The sequence below is a fragment of the Taudactylus pleione genome, unplaced genomic scaffold (genome assembly GCF_031769625.1).
Source record: "Taudactylus pleione unplaced genomic scaffold, aTauple2 ptg000148l, whole genome shotgun sequence".
NCBI classification, from domain to species: Eukaryota; Metazoa; Chordata; class Amphibia; order Anura; family Myobatrachidae; genus Taudactylus; species Taudactylus pleione.
Genome location: NW_028284550.1, coordinates 2,911,028 through 2,931,017, shown reverse-complemented (window position 1 = coordinate 2,931,017; position 19,990 = coordinate 2,911,028). Strand labels below are relative to the sequence as shown.

The following is a 19,990-nucleotide window of genomic DNA, read 5'->3' as shown; positions in this document are numbered from 1 at the left end:
AACCTAGTTCTACAACAAACTCAAATCCTAAAAGATCTTGGGGTTTCCTTCCTAAATTCTATTTACAGTTCGTTATAAAGCACTTAGACTTATCCGTACCAGTGGAAGCAACGGCACTCCCAATAATAACTTGGTACATTGTTTTTGTGCAGTCACAGATTTCACCCGTCAGTGATGTCAGTAGATCCTAAGGAATTAAAACTCTGTCTTCTTGTCCACAGCCCAAAAATATTTTCGAAGCAGGCATACAATGCTACAAAGCTGCCAGTCAGTTTATGACATACTGTTAACTGGTAAATACTGGCAGTAATCTATATCCAGTCGCTTGTAACTGAGCTCTAGATTACCTGGCAATTTGTCCTACCACATGTTATAGACCGCAGATACTGTGAGTCGCACACAAAGTGCATGTATTTGCCGGCAGCCGCAGATGCCTCATTTATTAACTTATGCTAATGCGAGATTCTGTTCAGCTAATGGGCGGATCATTTCGGAAAAGTTGTGCTGCTCACTGATTGCACGCCAGCTCCCGCAACTATTATCATTAGTATCGGCACATGGACCTGCCCCATCCTAGGTGTAAAAGACCCGTCAGGGACGAGCTTCCCTTCCATGTATGCATGGAGATTAGACACACGCCCACTACACTCCCATGTCACTCCCACAACTTTCCCACAAGTCAGGGTGGTTCTGTGTGATTGCATTGTCACCACCCATGTCCCGCCACCAAACGCCCTATTTCACGGAATGACAGACCCGGGCAAGTTCCTTCTAACTCAGATTAGGATAGACATATGCTAAACTGGGTAAATAAGCACCTGCGCATGTATGTATGCAAAATCTCCATATGCAAAATAAGCACCTGAGCATGCTCTATATGCAAAATCTCCACATGCAAAATAAGCACCTGAGCATGCTCTGTATGCAAAATATCCATATGCAAAATAAGCACCTGAGCATGCTCTATATGCAAAATAAGCACCTGAGCATGCTCTATATGCAAAATAAGCACCTGAGCATGCTCTATATGCAAAATCTCCATATGCAATATAAGCACCTGAGCATGCGCTATATGCAAAATAAGCACCTGAGCATGCTCTATATGCAAAATCTCCATATGCAATATAAGCACCTGAGCATGCTCTGTATGCAAAATAAGCACCTGAGCATGCTCTATATGCAAAATCTCCATATGCAAAATAAGCACCTGAGCATGCTCTGTATGCAAAATCTCCATATGCAAAATAAGCACCTGAGCATGCGCTATATGCAAAATCTCCATATGCAAAATAAGCACCTGAGCATGCGCTATATGCAAAATAAGCACCTGAGCATGCTCTGTATGTAAAATACCGGCGATCCGTCCCACTCAGAATAAGCCCCAGTATTTTAATTTAGAAATAACAAATTATTTTGCCCAATTTGAATTTATTTTGATTTCTATCTATATCACACATCTAGCAAAGATAGAAATAAAATAAATGGTCGGCAGGTCTGCATAGGGGATGTAGTAAGCATCTTAAGGGATGCGGAGGGGCTAATTACCGGCGCCGGCACTGTGGCTCCAGTATACCGATCGCCGGCACCCCAAAGGTATCGGGGGGTTAGGTTTAGGCACTAGGGGGAGGGTTGCGCACTAGCGGGGGAGTTTAGGGTTAGGCCCTGAGAAAGGAGGGTTAGGATAGGGAGAGGGCTAGCATCCCTGAACAACAAGTGACGGTATGCTAGCCCTTTCAGGATGCCGGCATCAGGATTATGACAGCCAGGATCCCGAGCACTGGCATCCCATACCCAACCACTGCATAGCCATGTATTTTATGGCACTGTGATAATTTAGATATTACATTTGTGCATTTCCTTTACTGTAAGTTGATATAATGAATTCACTAAAAAAAAATGTGTATATATAATATATGTATGTATATTGCAGGTGTCTGATTCTGGGATTTCTGGAAGTGATTCCTCTGTGAAACCAAGTGATGCAATCATCTACATTCTTTTGAGTCATGGGAAAGACTGAAAAGGCACAGATGTACATACCATACAGTACTATTATATATGGTATTACCCCACCTGCCTATGACTAGGTGCTTGCTAACATTACATGAACCTACTGTAGGTGGTCATCTAGAGCACCTAGAATCAGTATATGGTCAATCATCATTTCAATGCCTCCACAGCAGCACCACACCACACCGGTCACGGAAGGAGAAACATACGGCAGCTTCTTACCTGCGATGCTGCTCCTCAGTGTGAGTGGTACGCTGGGAATATGTCGCTTGGATATGGCGTCACAGTCTAGCACCACAACCCCAGTCGAAGGAGCAGACCAACAAATGCCTTCTAATTTAAGAAACAGGGGCGATAGGGGCGGGTGGCTGGGCGCGGTGCCCGAGTGGAGGGAACCACTTCCGTGGAGTAAGAGTACCACCTAGGGCAGGGGTCTTCAACCTTGGCAACCGCAGAACCCTGCCTGTATCTAATTTACATTCTGAACTCACCACAGTATATGTAGCAGCTTCAATCACTGCCAAATGACTGTGCTTTGGGCTTGGCTCCTGGCTGTGCCTATTTTGTGTTTTGAACTCCTGGTCCCGGCCACAGCTTATTTACCAAACTGTAGAATCCTGAGGTCTGGTTGTGTATTGGTGTGGGCCGCTGCTATTCTCTATATGGCATCCAGCCTTCACAGCTCTTTTGTATCATTGACCTCTCACAGCTGAATCTTGCAAGACCAGACGGCCTCGACTACTGTAGGAAAAGGGGCATATTTATCATTATTTTTTTTGTTACTAAAATAATGTGAAAATGGGTGTTTTCACATCTTTTTCACATTATTTTAGAATTACTTAAATATACGAAAGGGATTTTGGAGGAGAATTTGTAAAATTCTCCTCTATGCCCTAGAATTTGTGTTTGTTTAGTATTCAGATCGCTTTTCCCATACCTGTAATGGTATGTTCAGATTTACTAAAGGCAAATTGATAAATAAAAATACCAGAGGGAGCCTCTTGAATATAATGGCATCTTCAGATGGCGTTAAAGAGGTTTCCATCCATTCAGCAGGACAGAGAGGGGGGAATCCCTCCCCCATTCTACTGCTCTATTGTGCCGAAAACACCGGCAGAAGTGATGGCACTGACAGTGAGTGATAAGTGGGCTGCACGGAGGTCCGTCCAGCAACTCACTCATCCCTCACACAACAGAACGGGACACCCGGCTCCATGTAGAGAGAAAATAGATGTTTGTGATAGAAAATAAATAACACAAAGCTTCCCTGCACCCAGGGATCGGGGAGCTCCTTCTGTGACCCAATCAGCTGAGCTGTGCGGTCAGCTTAGGTGCAGTGAAAGTTTTGGCCTGCAGCTCAGCTGACCGCACAAATCAGCATGCACAGAAGGAGCTGACCGATCACTGGGTGCAGGTAAGCTATTATTTTATTTATTTTCTATTACAAGTTGCATGCTCATCTCCATGTTCATTTTGCGAAAGCCTGACACGGATACATCGTCAGGACAGAGCTTTCTCGCAATCTCTGTCCCGGCATGCAATTTTTAATACATTCATGCAATATTTCCTAATATCGCAATGGGAATTTAGGTGAAATGATAGCCTCGCAACCGCATCTGATCTGTGGATTGTGATAAATATGCCCCGTAATCGTATAAAGTGAGGAAGCAATGACCCCAGACCTGCCTGCAACTACAGTGTATTGTCATCCGTTCCTCTAAGAGCTGCCTCCCTCTGGGTGGTCGGTGTTATTATATATATATACAGTCACCTCCACCCTTTGGGTCCAGTCTTTCTGGAGTGAAGCTGCCATCATGATACGGGCATGTAATGTAGGTACAGTATTCTGCGACACGACATGTATGGAGGCCATGTGTACCAGTATTGGACTACAGTATAATACTCTGTATGTTTTAGTTATACTGTCACAACTGTAACACGCTGATGCCTGGTCTTCTCCACTATGGTAAACGATATGAATGCAGGAAGCAGAATTAGGATGGGTGATAGGTTGGGGTCTGAGTTATCTAATGGCCAGCTAATGCCCAGCTGTATACTGACGTGTCCAGATTGTATAGCAGTGTGAGATATAACATTATAACATTATGCTTTCCTACACGCAGCAACACTGTGGTTAGTTTACTTTTAGATACGAGATAGTGAATAATCTAAAAGTTACACGTCACAAGGTTACATGAGAGACTAGCACATAACATTGCAAGCTTTAGGCTGAGGTGTTTTGGTCAGATACATTTACAAATGAACGTAAGGGATGTAGTCAGCATATCGACACATGAAGTCAGGATTAGGCTGCAGCGGGTTCCAGTCAATACATCTACATTAAAAAGGTTGACAATGTCTATATAGACAACAATTATTAGACCGACAATAGGTCGACAGGTACAAAAGGTCAACACAAAAATGGTCCACATGTCTGTTTTTGTTTATTTTTTAGGGTTAGGCACTTACTGGAGGGTTAGGCTGTAGGAGGGACGGTTAGGTATGTACCCCGACTGTTAGGATTAGTCACCAGGAGGGAGGGTTAGGGTGAAGATTAGGGTTAGAAAACACTGTCAACATTCATCCATGGCAACCTTTTCTGTGTCAACCTTTTTCCCATTGACCTATTGCCGGCCTAAGGCTGGGTACACATTTGTACCCAGCCTACCTGTCGTGCGATGGGATCCGCTGGTGGGTCCCGGCATCGGCAAGTGCATACACACTTGCCGATGTCGGGAACGACATCGCGGCAGCGGGGACCATGCTGTATCTGGCAGCAAGGCCCTCGCCGACGATGTCGCCCGTCGTACCTGCATGCGGGAGCTCGCATCGTCAGTGACATTGAGTGTACACACTGGACGATGTTGCCGACATGTCGTCCAGATCGGACAAAATATTGTCTAGTGTGTACCATACTTGCCGAAAATCAGCTCCCTCCTTCCGGGAGGGAGCTGATTGTCGACTAACAGCAGGGGGCGTGGCCGGTCACTGACATCACATTGGGGGCGAGGCCACACGATTGCGTCACCGTGGCCCCGCCCCCTCTTCACAATGCCGCTATTTTCGGCATTGTGAAGCAGGGGGCGGAGCCACGATGACGCGATTCAGCGCGAATCGCGTCACCGGCCCCCGTGCTGCGGGGGTTTCAAGTTTATCTGGGGGGAGGTCGGGAGGGCTGGGGGACTCCGGGAGGCTTGCCAGCCTTTCCGGGGGGGCCGGGAGCGGCACCCGAAAATCGTGAGGCTCCCGGCCAAATCGGGAGGGTAGGCAAGCCTGGTGTGTACCGGCCTTAACATCTGGGGATATATTTACTGAAGTGTGGGTTTATAGAAGTGGAGATGTTGCCCATAGCAACCAGTCAGATTCTACTTATTTATCTAGCACCTTCTATAATAGCTAGAATCTGATTGGTTGCTATGGGCAACATCTCCACTTCTATAAACCAGCACCTTAGTAAATATAACACCTGGTGTCTATCTATTTCTTGTCAATCTTTTCTAACAAACCCAGGTGCAATTAGGGGTAGGCTGCAGTTAGAGTTAGCTTGCAGTTAGGCGTAGGGTTATGCTAAACGATGTGTCAACATCTTCACATGTTAAATGGCGACATTCTGACCACACATGAATGTAAAATGACATAGTAGGCCTACCTACTCTGTAAATGCACTGAATAAAGTTTCTCACTGAGAAGACTGAAAAGCGAAGTTGCCCACTTTCATGTTACTTTCAAATATGAACTCTGCTGCAAACTTTACTACATGCAATACTTTTGCTACCCTACAGTACTTCTATACTTTTTAGCCATGTATGTATATCATCAGGTAGAGTTGTTTACCATCATTGTCCAACATTCATTATTCTTATCATTTGTGGTACTAAAGCACCAACATAGTTATTGTACATCAGGGGAATTGTGATACAAACAAAAAAACAGAAAACAGAAAGAATAAAGATGGCCCCTGCCCGAGTGATCATACAGTCTTAGAGGTTGGGGATACACTATGGGGGTCATTCAGACCCACTCTTAAGCGGCAGTACGCTCGCAAGTGGGTCGATGTTCCCCACTGCGCATGCGCACGACGGAGGGAGCTCCGTCGTGCGCATGCGCGAGACCCGGCGAGCGACGGGCTTTCCATCGCTCGGGGTCTCGCACCAAAGGGGGCGTGCTGTCGATGTTGATTGACAGCACGCCCCCTTTGGTGGGCGTGCCTGCCAGACGGAGGCGTTCCCATGGGAACGCCTACCGTCTGAAGCCGGCCCCACTGACATCCCTAGTGATGTCAGTGGGAGTGATTTTGGCTCTGATAGAGCCAAAATCACTCCTGGGCTTGCGGCTGGGAAACCCGACCGCAGGGTTTCCCTCGCAAATCCGATGGTCGCGATGGAAGACCATCGCGACCATCTTTTTGCACGCTCGTATATGCTGTGGGTGGTGACCCACAGCTATACGAGCGTCCAGGAGGACGCTCCATTTTAATGGAGGAGGGCCCTGATTCAGAGCGAGCGCTCTGGTCAGAGCGTCCGGCTCTGAATCAGGGCCTATGTCCGGTAATGGCATAACAGTTTGTAGCTGTTGGTAGTGCCAGGGTGCTAATTCTTGACTCCAGGCAGTTGGCAGATGCAGGTTCTATGCTAGCTTTATGTGCCCAAGATGGCTGCCTAGCCTGGTTACTTCATGTGGGATGAACATTCGGGGAGCTGATGATTCTATGGGTGTCTTGTCTTTGAACTTCATATTTTGTATTCATCCATTCTAACTATTGTAGTCTGCCCAGGATGGCTGCAAATAGTGTCTATACTGCAAATGTAAAGCGCTTGTACAAAAGTGCTATATAAATAATATTATTATGGGTCTGGGCAGTTGGTAATCACCGGCTAACACTGCCATGTCGGGCCTGCTGACTGATTACTTGCTGCAATATCACGGTGTATCTTGCAGCCTCTGGTAAACGTGGAGATCCAGTTGAAGTGACACTTGATAAAGAATACCTTAAAGAATTTCGCGGTTACCTCAGCCTTTGTGCTTGTTGCACTTTTATAGAGTAATTCCGCTGGTCACCAGCAGTAGTAGTAGAATGTATGGGACTCAATGCCTCAGAGAAGTTCCTCTGTTGCAAGTTGCTGTTTTTTGTATAAAGATGATTAGGGCACTGCAACATCATTCACACGACTAGGAGTACTTGTGTTTGTGGAAATTAATATGTTGCTGTTCCTGGCAGGGCCGTAACTAGTATAGTGCGACCTGTGCCATGGCACAGGGCATCGCAGGGCAGGGGGCGCTGTTTGGGCCTGTCAATTTTCTGTTTATCATTCTCACTTGTAGCTTCCTCTTCTTTTATCCCCAGCATCTCCTGGCCTCCTCTATCTCTTCCCTGGCCCTTCCCCATGAGGTCATAGCCCTTTTTCGGGTGTGTTATCTCCTTATTTAATAAATAGGGGGGGCGAAAATGCTCATTCTGACACAGGGCACTAAAAAGTCTAGTTACGGCTCTGGTTCCTGGAGTAACATATCTGACAATTTGTAAATGAAGGTTATTTGAAGATGGTGACTCCTGGCACGTCTGGGGGCAGGGCACCCTAATGATTTTTATATTTGGAAAAACTTATTTGAGGAGTTGCAAACGCAGGATTTCTGGAGAAAATGACTGCAGTTTTTAAATCAATATAATTCTGTAGATGTTATAAATTAGCTTGAGAATGCTCATTTGTTATTAGTACAGTAGGAGTAGAGCAGTATTTGCCAACCTTGGTCCTCCAGGCACATTGATAGTACAGATTTGAAGGCTAGCCATACTTAAACACAGGTGATTTAATTAGAACCTTAGTTATTTTGATTTAACCATCTGTTCTCAAGCATGGATAATCTTAAATCCTGGACTGTTAGGGGTATATTTACTAAAGTGTGGGTTTGTAGAAGTGGAGTTGTTGCCCATGGCAATCAATCAGATTCTACTTATCATTTCTCTAGCACCTTCTAGAACTGGGGTGTCCAACCTTTCACCTTCCCTGGGCCACATTAGAAGATGAAAACTTGGTTTGGGCCACACATAAAATAAAATAACAGTAACGTAGTAGTCCCCCCCTTGTAGTGCCCCCAGTAGTAGTAGTCCCCCCCCTTGTAGTGCCCCCATAGTAATCCACCCCCCTGGTAGTGCCCCCAGTAGTAATCCCCCCCTGGTAGTGCCACCATAGAAATCCCCCCCCTGGTAGTGCCCCCATAGTAATTCCCCCCCTGGTAGTGCCCCCATAGTAATCCCCCCTGGTAGTGCCCCCATAGTAATCCCCCCCTTGGTAGTGCCCCCATAGTAATCCCCCCCCCTTGGTAGTGCCCCCATAGTAATCCCCCCCCTTGGTAGTGCCCCCATAGTAATCCCCCCCCTTGGTAGTGCCCCCATAGTAAACCCCCCTTGGTAGTGCCCCCATAGTAATACCCCCCCTTGGTAGTGCCCCCATAGTAACCCCCCCTTGGTAGTGCCCCCATAGTAATCCCCCCCTTGGTAGTGCCCCCACAGTAACCCCCCCCTTGGTAGTGCCCCCACAGTAATCCCCCCCTTGGTAGTGCCCCATAGTAATCCCCCCCCTTGGTAGTGCCCCCATAGTAATCCCCCCCCTTGGTAGTGCCCCCATAGTAAACCCCCCTTGGTAGTGCCCCCATAGTAATACCCCCCCTTGGTAGTGCCCCCATAGTAACCCCCCCTTGGTAGTGCCCCCATAGTAATCCCCCCCTTGGTAGTGCCCCCACAGTAACCCCCCCCTTGGTAGTGCCCCCACAGTAATCCCCCCCTTGGTAGTGCCCCCATAGTAATCCCCCCCCTTGGTAGTGCCCCCATAGTAATCCCCCCCCTTGGTAGTGCCCCCATAGTAATCCCCCCCCTAGTAGAGAGAGACTTAATAAAAAAAAAAAACACTTACCTGAAACTCCCGCTCCTGGTCCCGACGCTTCCACCGGCTCCTCTGGCCGCTTTGCATTATGGGAGAGACGTCGTCATGACGACGGCTCTCCCATTACCCACTGCGGGAGCCGGAAGATGGCTCCCGCAGTGGGAGCAGCGGCAGCCGCTGAGAGTCTGACAGACTCTCAGCGGCTGCTGATTACAGCAAACACAAAGCTGCCGGCTCCGGCGGCTGTGTGTTTGTGCTGTGTAGCGCTGACCGGACTCCGTCCGGTCAGCGCTACACACGCGGTGCAGTCTGTGTCACAGTGACACAGACTGCACCGGCCCACGGCCCGCATGACGCTGCGGCCCGGGGGGCACATGGCACCCTGCCCCCCGGCCCAGCCCGCCACTGATGACTACGCTGGCGGCACAGTGAATGAAGGAGAGCGTGGGGGCGTGGTCTGGGGGCGTCGGGACTACAGTGAGCAATCCCGGAACAGCGGGACATATCGTGAATGTCCCGCTGAATCCGGGACACTTGAGAGGTATGCGGGCCGCATTATGAGCCGACCTGGGCCGCATGCGGCCCGCGGGCCGCGGGTTGGACAAGCCTGTTCTAGAAGATAATAGCTAGCATTGATAGCTATGGGAAACAACTCCATTTCTAAAAACCTGCACTGTAGTAAATATACCGCTTGACGTCCAAGGTTGGGAAACACTGGTGTAAAACTTCAGTCTGTGCCAGGAATAATACACGCCTTTAAAATGGATTGAGACTTTCCTCTAGTCTCCAAAACCTTCAAGCGTTCCCTGAAATCTCACCTGTTCAGACAGTTTATCAAATCCCAGAACCACTTACATAATCTCCATAAGCAATTCTACCCATTTACCTCCCCTCTATACAGCCCACACATAACTTTACACATTTTCTCTCTACATACACACAGTTCCCGCTGAATCCAGGTCAACATTCCTGTGTGACTGGATCATACAGCCCACCCAAAACTCGGCAATCTGGCTGGACTAATATGCAATATGTAGCACTTATCTTCATGTACAGTAACTATCTAATGCCTATTTCCCTACCGTATCTCTCGGTCAGTTATGACCCACAGTGTCATTTTATTACTGTTTTGTTACAAATTGTTAAGTGCAATGTAATATGCTGGTGCTATACCATAAGTAAATGTTAATAAATAAATAATGTACCACAAATTATAAATAGAGCCCTAACCCTTATAAGCTAGGCTGGTATAAAGACTATATATAAGAATATTTACCAGATGCTGCGCACAACCTCTATACTAAATGGTCTGTAATATATAATGTGAATGAATCTGAGTAGGCAGAATAGTATGGTAAAAATGGTATTTATTTTTAAAATAATAGATTGTAATAGATAGGGAGTGTGCTAGTGTGTCTTGTACACATGTGAACCATGTGATGGTGTACCCACACTAACACCTTATCCCCCTCTATATTATTGCGTGTTTCAATTTTCAGCGTGAAAACTTGCTGCTACACTTGCATGGATTGCTACTGTCAATCACAACAGATGGGAAACAATCCAGGGGAAGAAAAAAGTAATGGAGTTTTTCCAATCCTATTAAATGAATGGGTCACATGTGCCGTGTAGCCACCAGTGTCAATATACATATAAGTCTGTAGGTATCAAAAACAGTCTGGATGTGAGAGATATGCAGCGGCGTCCCGCTGATCTCAATTACAGTACCTTGATTAATGTTCTATGTGAGATGTAGCCGTTGCCCGGGGTGAATCTTCTCGTGATCCGGGGACGACCAGCTTGAGCCTATAGCAGGGATCACTCTGAGCTGTGGCGCACTATGCCGCACGAGCACGGACACTGACCCTGTTTCCAGGGTCAGGGCCGGGGCGCGCTCGAGTGCACAAGCAAGCGGGCGAGGTGCCGACGGTCCTGGCTCTGGTCGAGCCGGGGGCCGTGGACGTCACCCTGACCAGAGGATACTTACCCGGATGGGCTCAGCTGACTGTCCGTCTTCTTCCTCCGTAGCGAGCTCGTGGTTGTCTTCTCTTTCTTGCCGGTAGTTGATGTTGATTGATGCAGTGATGAGTGGGTAAAGGTGGTTCGGCACAGAGGTGAAAGGGTTTTTTGTGAGGTGTCCGACTCCAACGCGTTTCGACCTGTTCGGTCTTCCTCTGGGAGCAATTAGTCAGTCTGTGTGGTTCATGGATCTTAAATTTCACTGTCTTCCCTGTGATTGGTTTGTGAGATGACATCATCATGTCCTGATTGGCTTAGATTCACTGTAGAATATAGACGGCTCGTGTTTGCCCAGTCTATATTCTACAGTCAATCTAAGCTCGCTACGGAGGAAGAAGACGGACAGTCAGCTGAGCCCATCCGGGTAAGTATCCTCTGGTCAGGGTGACATCCACGGCCCCCGGCTCGACCAGAGCCAGGACCGTCGGCACCTCGCCCACTTGCTGGTGCACTTGAGCGCGCCCCTGCCCTGACCCTGGAAACAAGGTCAGTGTCCGTGCTCGTGCGGCATAGTGCACCGCAGCTCAGAGTGATCCCCGCTATAGGCTCAAGCTGGTTGTCCCCGGATCACGAGAAGATTCACCCCGGGCAACGGCTATATCTTACATAGAACATTAATCAAGGTACTGTAATTGAGATCAGCGGGACGCCGCTGCATAACTCTCACATCCAGACTGTTTTTGATACCTACAGACTTATATGTACATTGACACTGGTGGCTACACGGCACATGTGACCCATTCATTTAATAGGATTGGAAAAACTCCAATACTTTTTTCTTCCCCTGGATTGCTTCCCATCTGTTGTGATTGACAGTAGCAATCCATGCAAGTGTAGCAGCAATTTTTCACGCTGAAAATTGAAACACGCAATAATATAGAGGGGGATAAGGTGTTAGTGTGGGTACACCATCACATGGTTCACATGTGTACAAGACACACTAGCACACTCCCTATCTATTACAATCTATTATTTTAAAAATAAATACCATTTTTACCATACTATTCTGCCTACTCCGATTCATTCACATTATATATTACAGACCATTTAGTATAGAGGTTGTGCGCAGCATCTGGTAAATATTCTTATATACAGTCTTCTACTGGATGAAGTCAGGCATCCTCCAGAGTAGCAGCAAACCATCTTTTAAAGTCCCTACCTTTTACGAAGTTGCGCTAGACCATCTACCCTTATTCTATATATGGTATAAAGACTAGATGCCAATATTATTAAGAAATAAAACCCGATACAGGAAGGCCACTATTTTTTTCCCCATAAATGCAACCTGCCCATATTCTAAGCCTCTTGCTGAAAGCTGCATTATGCCATATTAATATGTGGAATAGCAGGTTGCCTGCTTACCTGTACTTCACTTTCTATTTTATTCACTACAAACATCTTTATAATGGAAAAAGTAATGTTTTATGGCAAATAGCATAAAAATGGGTCTTCCCCATTCCTTCTCTATAATAGCATGTTCCTGATGGTCCCACATCTCCATTTTCTCTATCTAGTTAGGTCCTGGCACCCACATGTAGCTGCGACTTCTGTCAATCACGCGTGCCACTTCGCTCCATTGCAGGAGAGCTCGGACAAAGCTGCCCTATGACTTTCTACTAGAGCCGCAGTGTCAGATCTCTCCTGCTGCAAAGAGCTGTGCAGCTCGTACAGTGGGTGGAAGGCCACCATTAAACCCATCAATGCTCGCTGCCAGGTATTGCTCCTACTGTATACCGTGGAGTAAAGATTTGGCACAATGGCTATGCTGCCTTTATTCTGGCGATAATGGCTACAATGTGCTCCATCCCACAGTCAGCCATTCTTGTCAAGACCTGTGCTTCTTTACAAACATCCTGGTGCCACTGCTCACTCCACCACTATCCTGTCTGCAGCTCTCTTCTCAACGTCCTCATCTTCCTTGCACCAATGACAAACTATGGCCACCTTCTCGCTTACACATCCTTTTTCTGCCCATATGCTGATTTGGATGTCATACAATACCGCTCACAATGGCATTCACATACCATTGGGTGCATATTCTCACTCCTGACTTACCCACAAACCATGCCCAAGGTCTGCATGCCTCATTGCACACTCTTGCCTCTGAACCACCCATGCAGCCGGCCTACACTATAAACCGCTCATATAAATATTCATACAAATTCATCATATACAGTACACACAGATTGATACAAATGGGTCAGGAGGGAAGTCGTTCCTCTCCCTCTGAAATTAGTGCCCCCACCGTCAGCCTAAAATGCCTATTAGAGAGAGAGTAGCACTCTAGAGCAGCACATAATGGGAGTAATTTATTTTGAATGCACTTTTTTGGAATTAATATAGCTGGTACTAAGTGAATGTAATCTTATAAGGGGGCGGGGACAGGGGAACCAGAGTTTTCACACATCCGCCTGAATAACCTGTAAACCGCGACGTTCCTGTGAATCACTATTGATGTACAGGAAAACCATATTTAGAGATTAATTTTGTGTTCATGAACAATTATGTTTGATGTGGACTTTGTGGTTTCACATATTGTAACTAATGAGCGCACCTTCTCATAATAGGTTTGTAAATTAGAAACACGATCATTCACAGTTGCTATCACGATTATATTCTAAAGTCAAACTTACAATGGATGAGGTAACCAAACACAGTTTGGTGTACACAGCACCATGGCCATGAAATAATTACATGGAGAACAGCTGCTCTCTTGTGCTAGAATTACATAACTAGAGATGTAGTGTTCACTCTACCTCCAGCGACAGGCAGGGCGCCGGAGCTAGAGAAGGCATTTCTGCGACCGCACACCCGAAAAGGGGGCGTGGGCATTGAAAAGGGGGCGCTTTTTGCCCTCCAGAAGGAGGGCAGGCCGCACCACCCCGCCCCGCTAAAACAGCCTAGTGGGAACGCTAGAGATGAGCGGTTTGGTTTTCCTGAATACTGAACACACCCGAACTTTGGGTTCCGAGTCGAACAGAATCCCAGTTCGGGTCAATTTTGGGGTTCTGAGTAGAATTCAGTCCTGGCTTGGGTGTACCTGTAAGTTCGGATCTCAAAACTGGATCTCTGGATTTGGATTGCATGTAAACAGGCATTACATGGTTTTAGCTGTTTTTATCACTGTTAAAGAAACCAAAAACTAAAACACTTGAGGGTGATTTTACTAACTCCAAAACACGGGGGTCCGCCTCACATCTCTAATAACAACCAAAAACAAGCATTCAGTACCATAGTGCATTATTCACTGAAATAATGAATACACTACTCAGAACCGCACAGAGCTGTACATACACGGCCAGGACACTCCTAGTCACGTCAGGGCGGTTTCCTCGATAGCATCGTCACCACCCCGTTTCCGCCCTGAATCAGATCAAAATCCATCCAACGCAAAAGAGGTCATATGCATAAATCTGCTTCTACACGTGCGCTAAAACTCACCACATGCTCATGGACAGAGATGAAGATATGCTGATTGCACACACCACGGTTTAGTAAATGTCCCCTTAAGTCTATATTATTCAACAATTTATATTTCAGAAAGGAATTTCTTTCATCAGTAAAATATACTGGAAATCCTCAGGATATGATTCATTCAGATACCGATGCTTATTGAACCATGATCTGACAGTACTATTTGCCATAGGCTGCTCACAGGTTTCAACTAGTGAAAGCACTGTGTAATCAGTCCCCCTCATTGCCTCATGCAGAGATAAGGAGCACATTTCCCAGGGCTCCAGCTTGCTCGCTGTGCTTTCAGCCATGACTTTAATGTCCCCTGTCACTATTATCTTTAATTAGTAACTTATACAACCATGTATGTCAGTATAACCGTGGTTATCCTCCATTCAAAACAAAACCGTTGGAACAATGGGGTTGTTATTCTAAGCAATAAGAAAAGCATTTCCTTTGTTATTATATAACTGATGCACATCTCACCTAATGCTGGATATTTAGCTGAAAGTGTGATCTATGCTGACATAGCAATAAAGTTGTTGTAACTAAAGGGGAGGGGGGTATCAAACCTTATAAAGAGGACAAGCAGAGGTGTTGCCCATAACAGCCAATCAGCTTATAGCTATCATTTATCTAATACATTCTATAAAATTATATGTCGTAGCTGATTGGTTGTTGTGGGCAACTTCTCCATCTGTCATCTTTAGGCTTTATACATCTCCCACCTAATAGTTAAGCAATGATATGTCCGATGGCCAACGCTGTGACCATTATCCCGCTGTATTGCTCACCAATACACTATGGGCGGGGAAGTACTAACACTGAAATGCGGTCAAAACGCAGAAACCGCAGTTTCTAATATGTTCTGTATCAAGCTCCGGTCTTATTAACTCGCAATGTGAATAAACCAAAACACTGATCAGAACCAGTTGCACAAAAAGGTTTATTTAACATAAGCACACATGAATGCAAATTTTTAAACGAAGCCCTTGCAGGCTGCAGAATTCAAAAACAAAAATCAGGGTACAGCTCATCGCAGGCAAGCAGGATAGCAAAAATGTAAATATGAACTGGGTCAAAAGCAGGCAGCAGGTAAATATATTGTCCAAGTTTCTAGCAGAGAACTGGGGCAGGATGCAAATAGACAAAGCCAGAATCCAGACAGAGGGCTCTGATAGAAGACAAAGTCATACAAATTACTGACAGGATCTGTGGCAGGCTGGAAAGAAAGGCAAGGTGTAAACAGTAATAGGGCCATCAGAAGACCACAAGTCCAGCACAGGAATCCTTAATGACCCAGCAAAGAGTGCAGGGATCAGGCAGATTAAATAGGCAGGTGGCAGGTGTTGTCCATGCTGGCAATGAGTGAATCATTATTCACCTGACACCTGGCTGTAGAACAAAGTCAGAAGAGCAGCCCCTCTGGCAGGATCCAGAACGGCAGCTCACATATTAGGAGGCTTGGTGACCCCTAGTGGCGGGGAAACTTAGTGCCGGGAAACATGGCAAAACAGAACAGAGGGCCTGATTTAGAACCACTCGCTAGATGCGATCGCTCGCACGATGTGTATGCAAATTGCGTAGGCAGTGCTACCACACAACAATGCATTAGCACGCCCAGTATTTCTTATAGAGCGATCACATAGTGTATGCAGACAGTCACCAGTCTGTTTTAAGATGCCCTCTTGTGCTCGTCATGTCCAGGAAGTGTATGCAGCCATCGGTACATTGGAAGCTATCACAGCACTTGAGGTTGACCATACCTTGCCGCAAGCACTGTGAGCACTTCAGTGTAACAACAAGCCAGGTGACGTGTACTATGATGTTGTCTTATAATTATGCACACCTCTAACATGCCGTTGAGATGTTCAGGCACGCCTGCGGTTGCACCTCCACTCCCCCGTTTTTAATCGCCAGCCCGTTACCACCTACAAACGGCTTCCCCTGTCACTCACTCTGCTGGGCTGTCTATGCGCAGCGAGCAAGTGCATTGTGAACTTTCGCTAAGGTATGCGCATGCACACTGCGATGCATGCGTACCATGCATATACACTACATACCATCGGCAGCAGTGAGAGTATGCATCTTAGCGAGCGGGTCTGCATCAGGCCCAGAGTTCTTTCATCCAGAAAGGAAAGCTATATATCTGTAGATGGCGTTGCCTAATAGAAACCTATGGGCGTCTTTTTGCATAACTCCCCAACAATGATCCAATAGGATCCCTCCCAATGTCCTCATGCGGCTATCACACCTCACACCGCAAAGGATAGCTCTTATCAGAAGAGCTGTCCTTTGCGGTCTTAATCACAAAACTATATGCATACAGCGTTACTAAACACCGCTATGCATGCGGTAAGTGGCTGGATTTCAAAATACAGTGCTTGTCCTATGACTTTTTGATTTTGGTATAGACGTACCCATCTTCTCCAACCATACTAATTTTCTTTATCATGTCAGATTTTTTAATGAGGTCATATGACATGATTATAACAAACTGGATGAACAGCAATAAAAGCTCCCTTTTACATGTCTTTTACATGTCTTTTCACATGTCTGTGGGAACAAATGATCACATCCACCCGCTGGGTGAATAGAGAGGAAAAAAAAGTCTGTTTTTTTCGGTCTTCTCAACTTTCCAGTTCTTCACCAGATTATTTTCAGCACAGGCTCTCATTCTGTCTCTCTAGCCTGTGCATTATTATTCTATTATACTTTTTACAGATAATTACAGATATACTGTATAATGGTTTGGATCCTCAAATTATATTGTTATCTTAAAGCTCTAATAACGAGCTTCCTCTAGGCATCAGGCAGGTCCAGAGACTGACATCATGGAGCTGTATGTAGGAGTTAAGAGAGTGACCCTATTCATTCATGTCTCTGTATAAAATATCTAGAAGAGAGCATACAACAGTGGATAAAAAATAATTTATTCTAAAGCCACAAAACCCTCTGGATGAGATAAATTTTGTAGCAAGAGCTGCAATAACGCAGCACTTCAGGTGACTGACTTGATGTATAAGGCACCAAGTTTAAATAATACAAGAGTATATCCACTGACAAATCAGCAGAAAGAAGGTGTAAGCCAGGCAGCCAATTCAATTCAATTAAATTCAGCTTTATTTGGCCAAGTATACATAAATACATAAAAATACAAGGAATTTGTTCCGGTTTAACACACTCCCATAAAACTCACAACAAAAATGCCACTCAACCATACCACACTAACAGCCCACCCTGCCCCCTCAGCTATTCAATTCAGCTATTTAATATCATAATAAAATGCAAAGCTGAAATAATCAATGAAAAGATAGTAATTAGAATAATACAACATTTCTCATATATTTGTTGCAGAAAGCTGTAAAAAATGGAGGGATAGGCAAGCAAGAACTTATCAACATTTCAAGCAATTCCAGTCCACATTTCTCTAGAAGCATGACCAGTGACTGTGACGTAATCCCCTTGGTAAGCACGCCAGCAGGATTCTTCTCACTACGTGATCACAACAACAGATCCTTTCTCCACTAGCTCGACTATTGTCACACTCAATGTTGATGGTGTCTTCCTTGTTTATGATGCTCAATTCACTCAAATTCTCTTTGAGACGAGGAACTTTCTTAACTTTTTGGATTTCTCTATTCTATTTTTCACTTTCCCTTTTAGGGTATTTTGAGGCTCACAGACTGTAATATTTGCAAACTCCTCATAATATCTCTTTGGTGGTTTTCCACTGTTTTACCTTGCAGAGGTTCTTTTGTGTGGTTAGATGTCCATGCTGGTAGCCTCTGGGACAGGTAAGTCTTCAGCTGCTGGCATATCCAGTAACACATACTAGTTCTGCAAATCCAATTCCACCTTATCCTTAAGTGGTGCTGTCTCTTGGAAATCTGACATCCCTTGACTTGGTGTTTGGATTCCACAGTCTGTAACCTTTACTCTTTTGGCAATATCCAAGCATATTGCATGTCATGGACTTTGAATCCAGCTTATGTCTTCTCTCTTTGGGTATGTTTATATAGGCAGTACACCCAACAACCCTGAGATGTTTGACACTTGGTTTCCTTCCAGACTATGCCTTTATTGGTGTCTTCAAAGCAACTGTGGGAGCATGACAGGGCCAGATTAACAATGGGGCGTATGGAGCTCCAGCTCCAGGCCTCAACATAAAAATAACCTAGCTGGCCACACAGTCAGCCATAAATCATAAGTATTACAATTGTATTTCTAATTTTCTCAAAAGATTATGCAATTTTTCACTTTTTATGTATTTAGAGAGGCAGTGGGGCTGATAGTGTAGTGGTATACACACCCACATGGCTCTGGCCACACCCACACAGCTCTTCCTCTTCTCAGTATTGGCCCTTGAACATTTTCAGCCCCAGATCCATGTGGCCCTTAATCCGGCCTTGCTGGCAGTAGTGGATGCAAAGCTTTAATTTTGCAGCAGGCTGAAGTTAAACCATACTTTCCAAGTTTTAGTTGCTCCTGTCCAGGAAAGGAGATGCAGCTGTCCATTATTGTGGCAGGATCTTCGCATCATCTCAGCTCCATCTCCTCTAGTGTACCCGAGATTCCCGGTATTATCTCCCCATCCTGCCCACTTCAATAGGAAGTGGGCGGCATGTTGGAGAGCCACCCTCTTCATAGGGTAGGCAAGAATGTTGTAAACATTGAGAAAAGTACTGTATCTCAAGTCAGACACAATGCAAGTTGGATCAATTACCTAAAAATGTATATGGATCTCTGGAGCTGATCAAAAAAAGCTTAGATAGAAAAGAGCATATAAACACTAATAGGGTGGGAAACGAAAATGAAATGAATTATCGTGACAAGTAGCTGCGGTAAGGAGGATGCTGCCACCTGAGAAGGAAAAACTACTAGATGAAACTACAGCGCTCTGCCGCAATAATTTTACTTATATGCTGAAATCAAGATGTAACCAAATAAAATAAATCTCTATTTAATATTATAAGAAAAAAATGATATAAACAGGCACATGTTAAAATGACACATAAACTTTGTTACAATAGATAAAAATATTCAGAGTTTCATAATATCCTCAGAGAGGATTGTAAACGAGTAAAATGTAAGTCAAGCAACAAATAAGTTATATATTCTATATAAATAAAGTTGTTCTCCAGTGTTTAGTTGTCAGTGACCTAAGTGCCATGTACTCTATATGAAGCATAGTGAGGACTCTATGTCACGTGTGGGGTTAGTGAGATCAGAGTTAGGTGCCGTGGTAAATGCCTGGTGCTTTCAGAGAAGTTAGTGACACCTGGAAGGTTCCCTGTCTGTCCTTGGAACCAACTGAGTGGAACTCAACCCCTTACCCTGAATACAGGGATAAAGGGCCGGAACCAGTGTTTGAGAACTCAGGGAACAGAGCAGAGAGTAATACAGGTAATCGGTAGCCTGTCTGGAATCTGCTGACAGATGCTTTAAATCATTTACCAGAGCTGGGTCACTGGAGCCTGGACCCTCAAAGAGGAATTCAAATCCAGCACCCAGTCCCCAGCAACTGGAGAGAATGCTGGAGCAGAAACTCAGCATGAACCCCAATACTCTTAGAAAGGACCCTCAGGGTAACAACCAACATTGATAGAAGTACCATGGTATAGTGA

At 45.4% G+C, this 19,990-nt stretch overlaps 1 protein-coding gene across 2 annotated transcripts in view; it reads left to right on the top strand.

Annotated features, from left to right (window-relative positions):
• LOC148522296 (SLAM family member 5-like) overlaps nt 1-5,705 on the top strand; it is an 87,267-nt gene extending 81,562 nt beyond the window's left edge. The window contains exon 6 of one of the 2 annotated variants that reach the window (XM_088474178.1): nt 1,931-5,705. In XM_088474178.1, coding sequence (XP_088330304.1) covers nt 1,931-2,020 — 90 coding nt within the window. In that variant the 3' untranslated portion in view covers nt 2,021-5,705. The remainder of the gene's footprint in view (nt 1-1,930) is intronic. The other variant, XM_088474177.1, reaches the window with a different exon arrangement.
• The last annotated feature ends 14,285 nt before the right edge of the window (nt 5,706-19,990 follow it).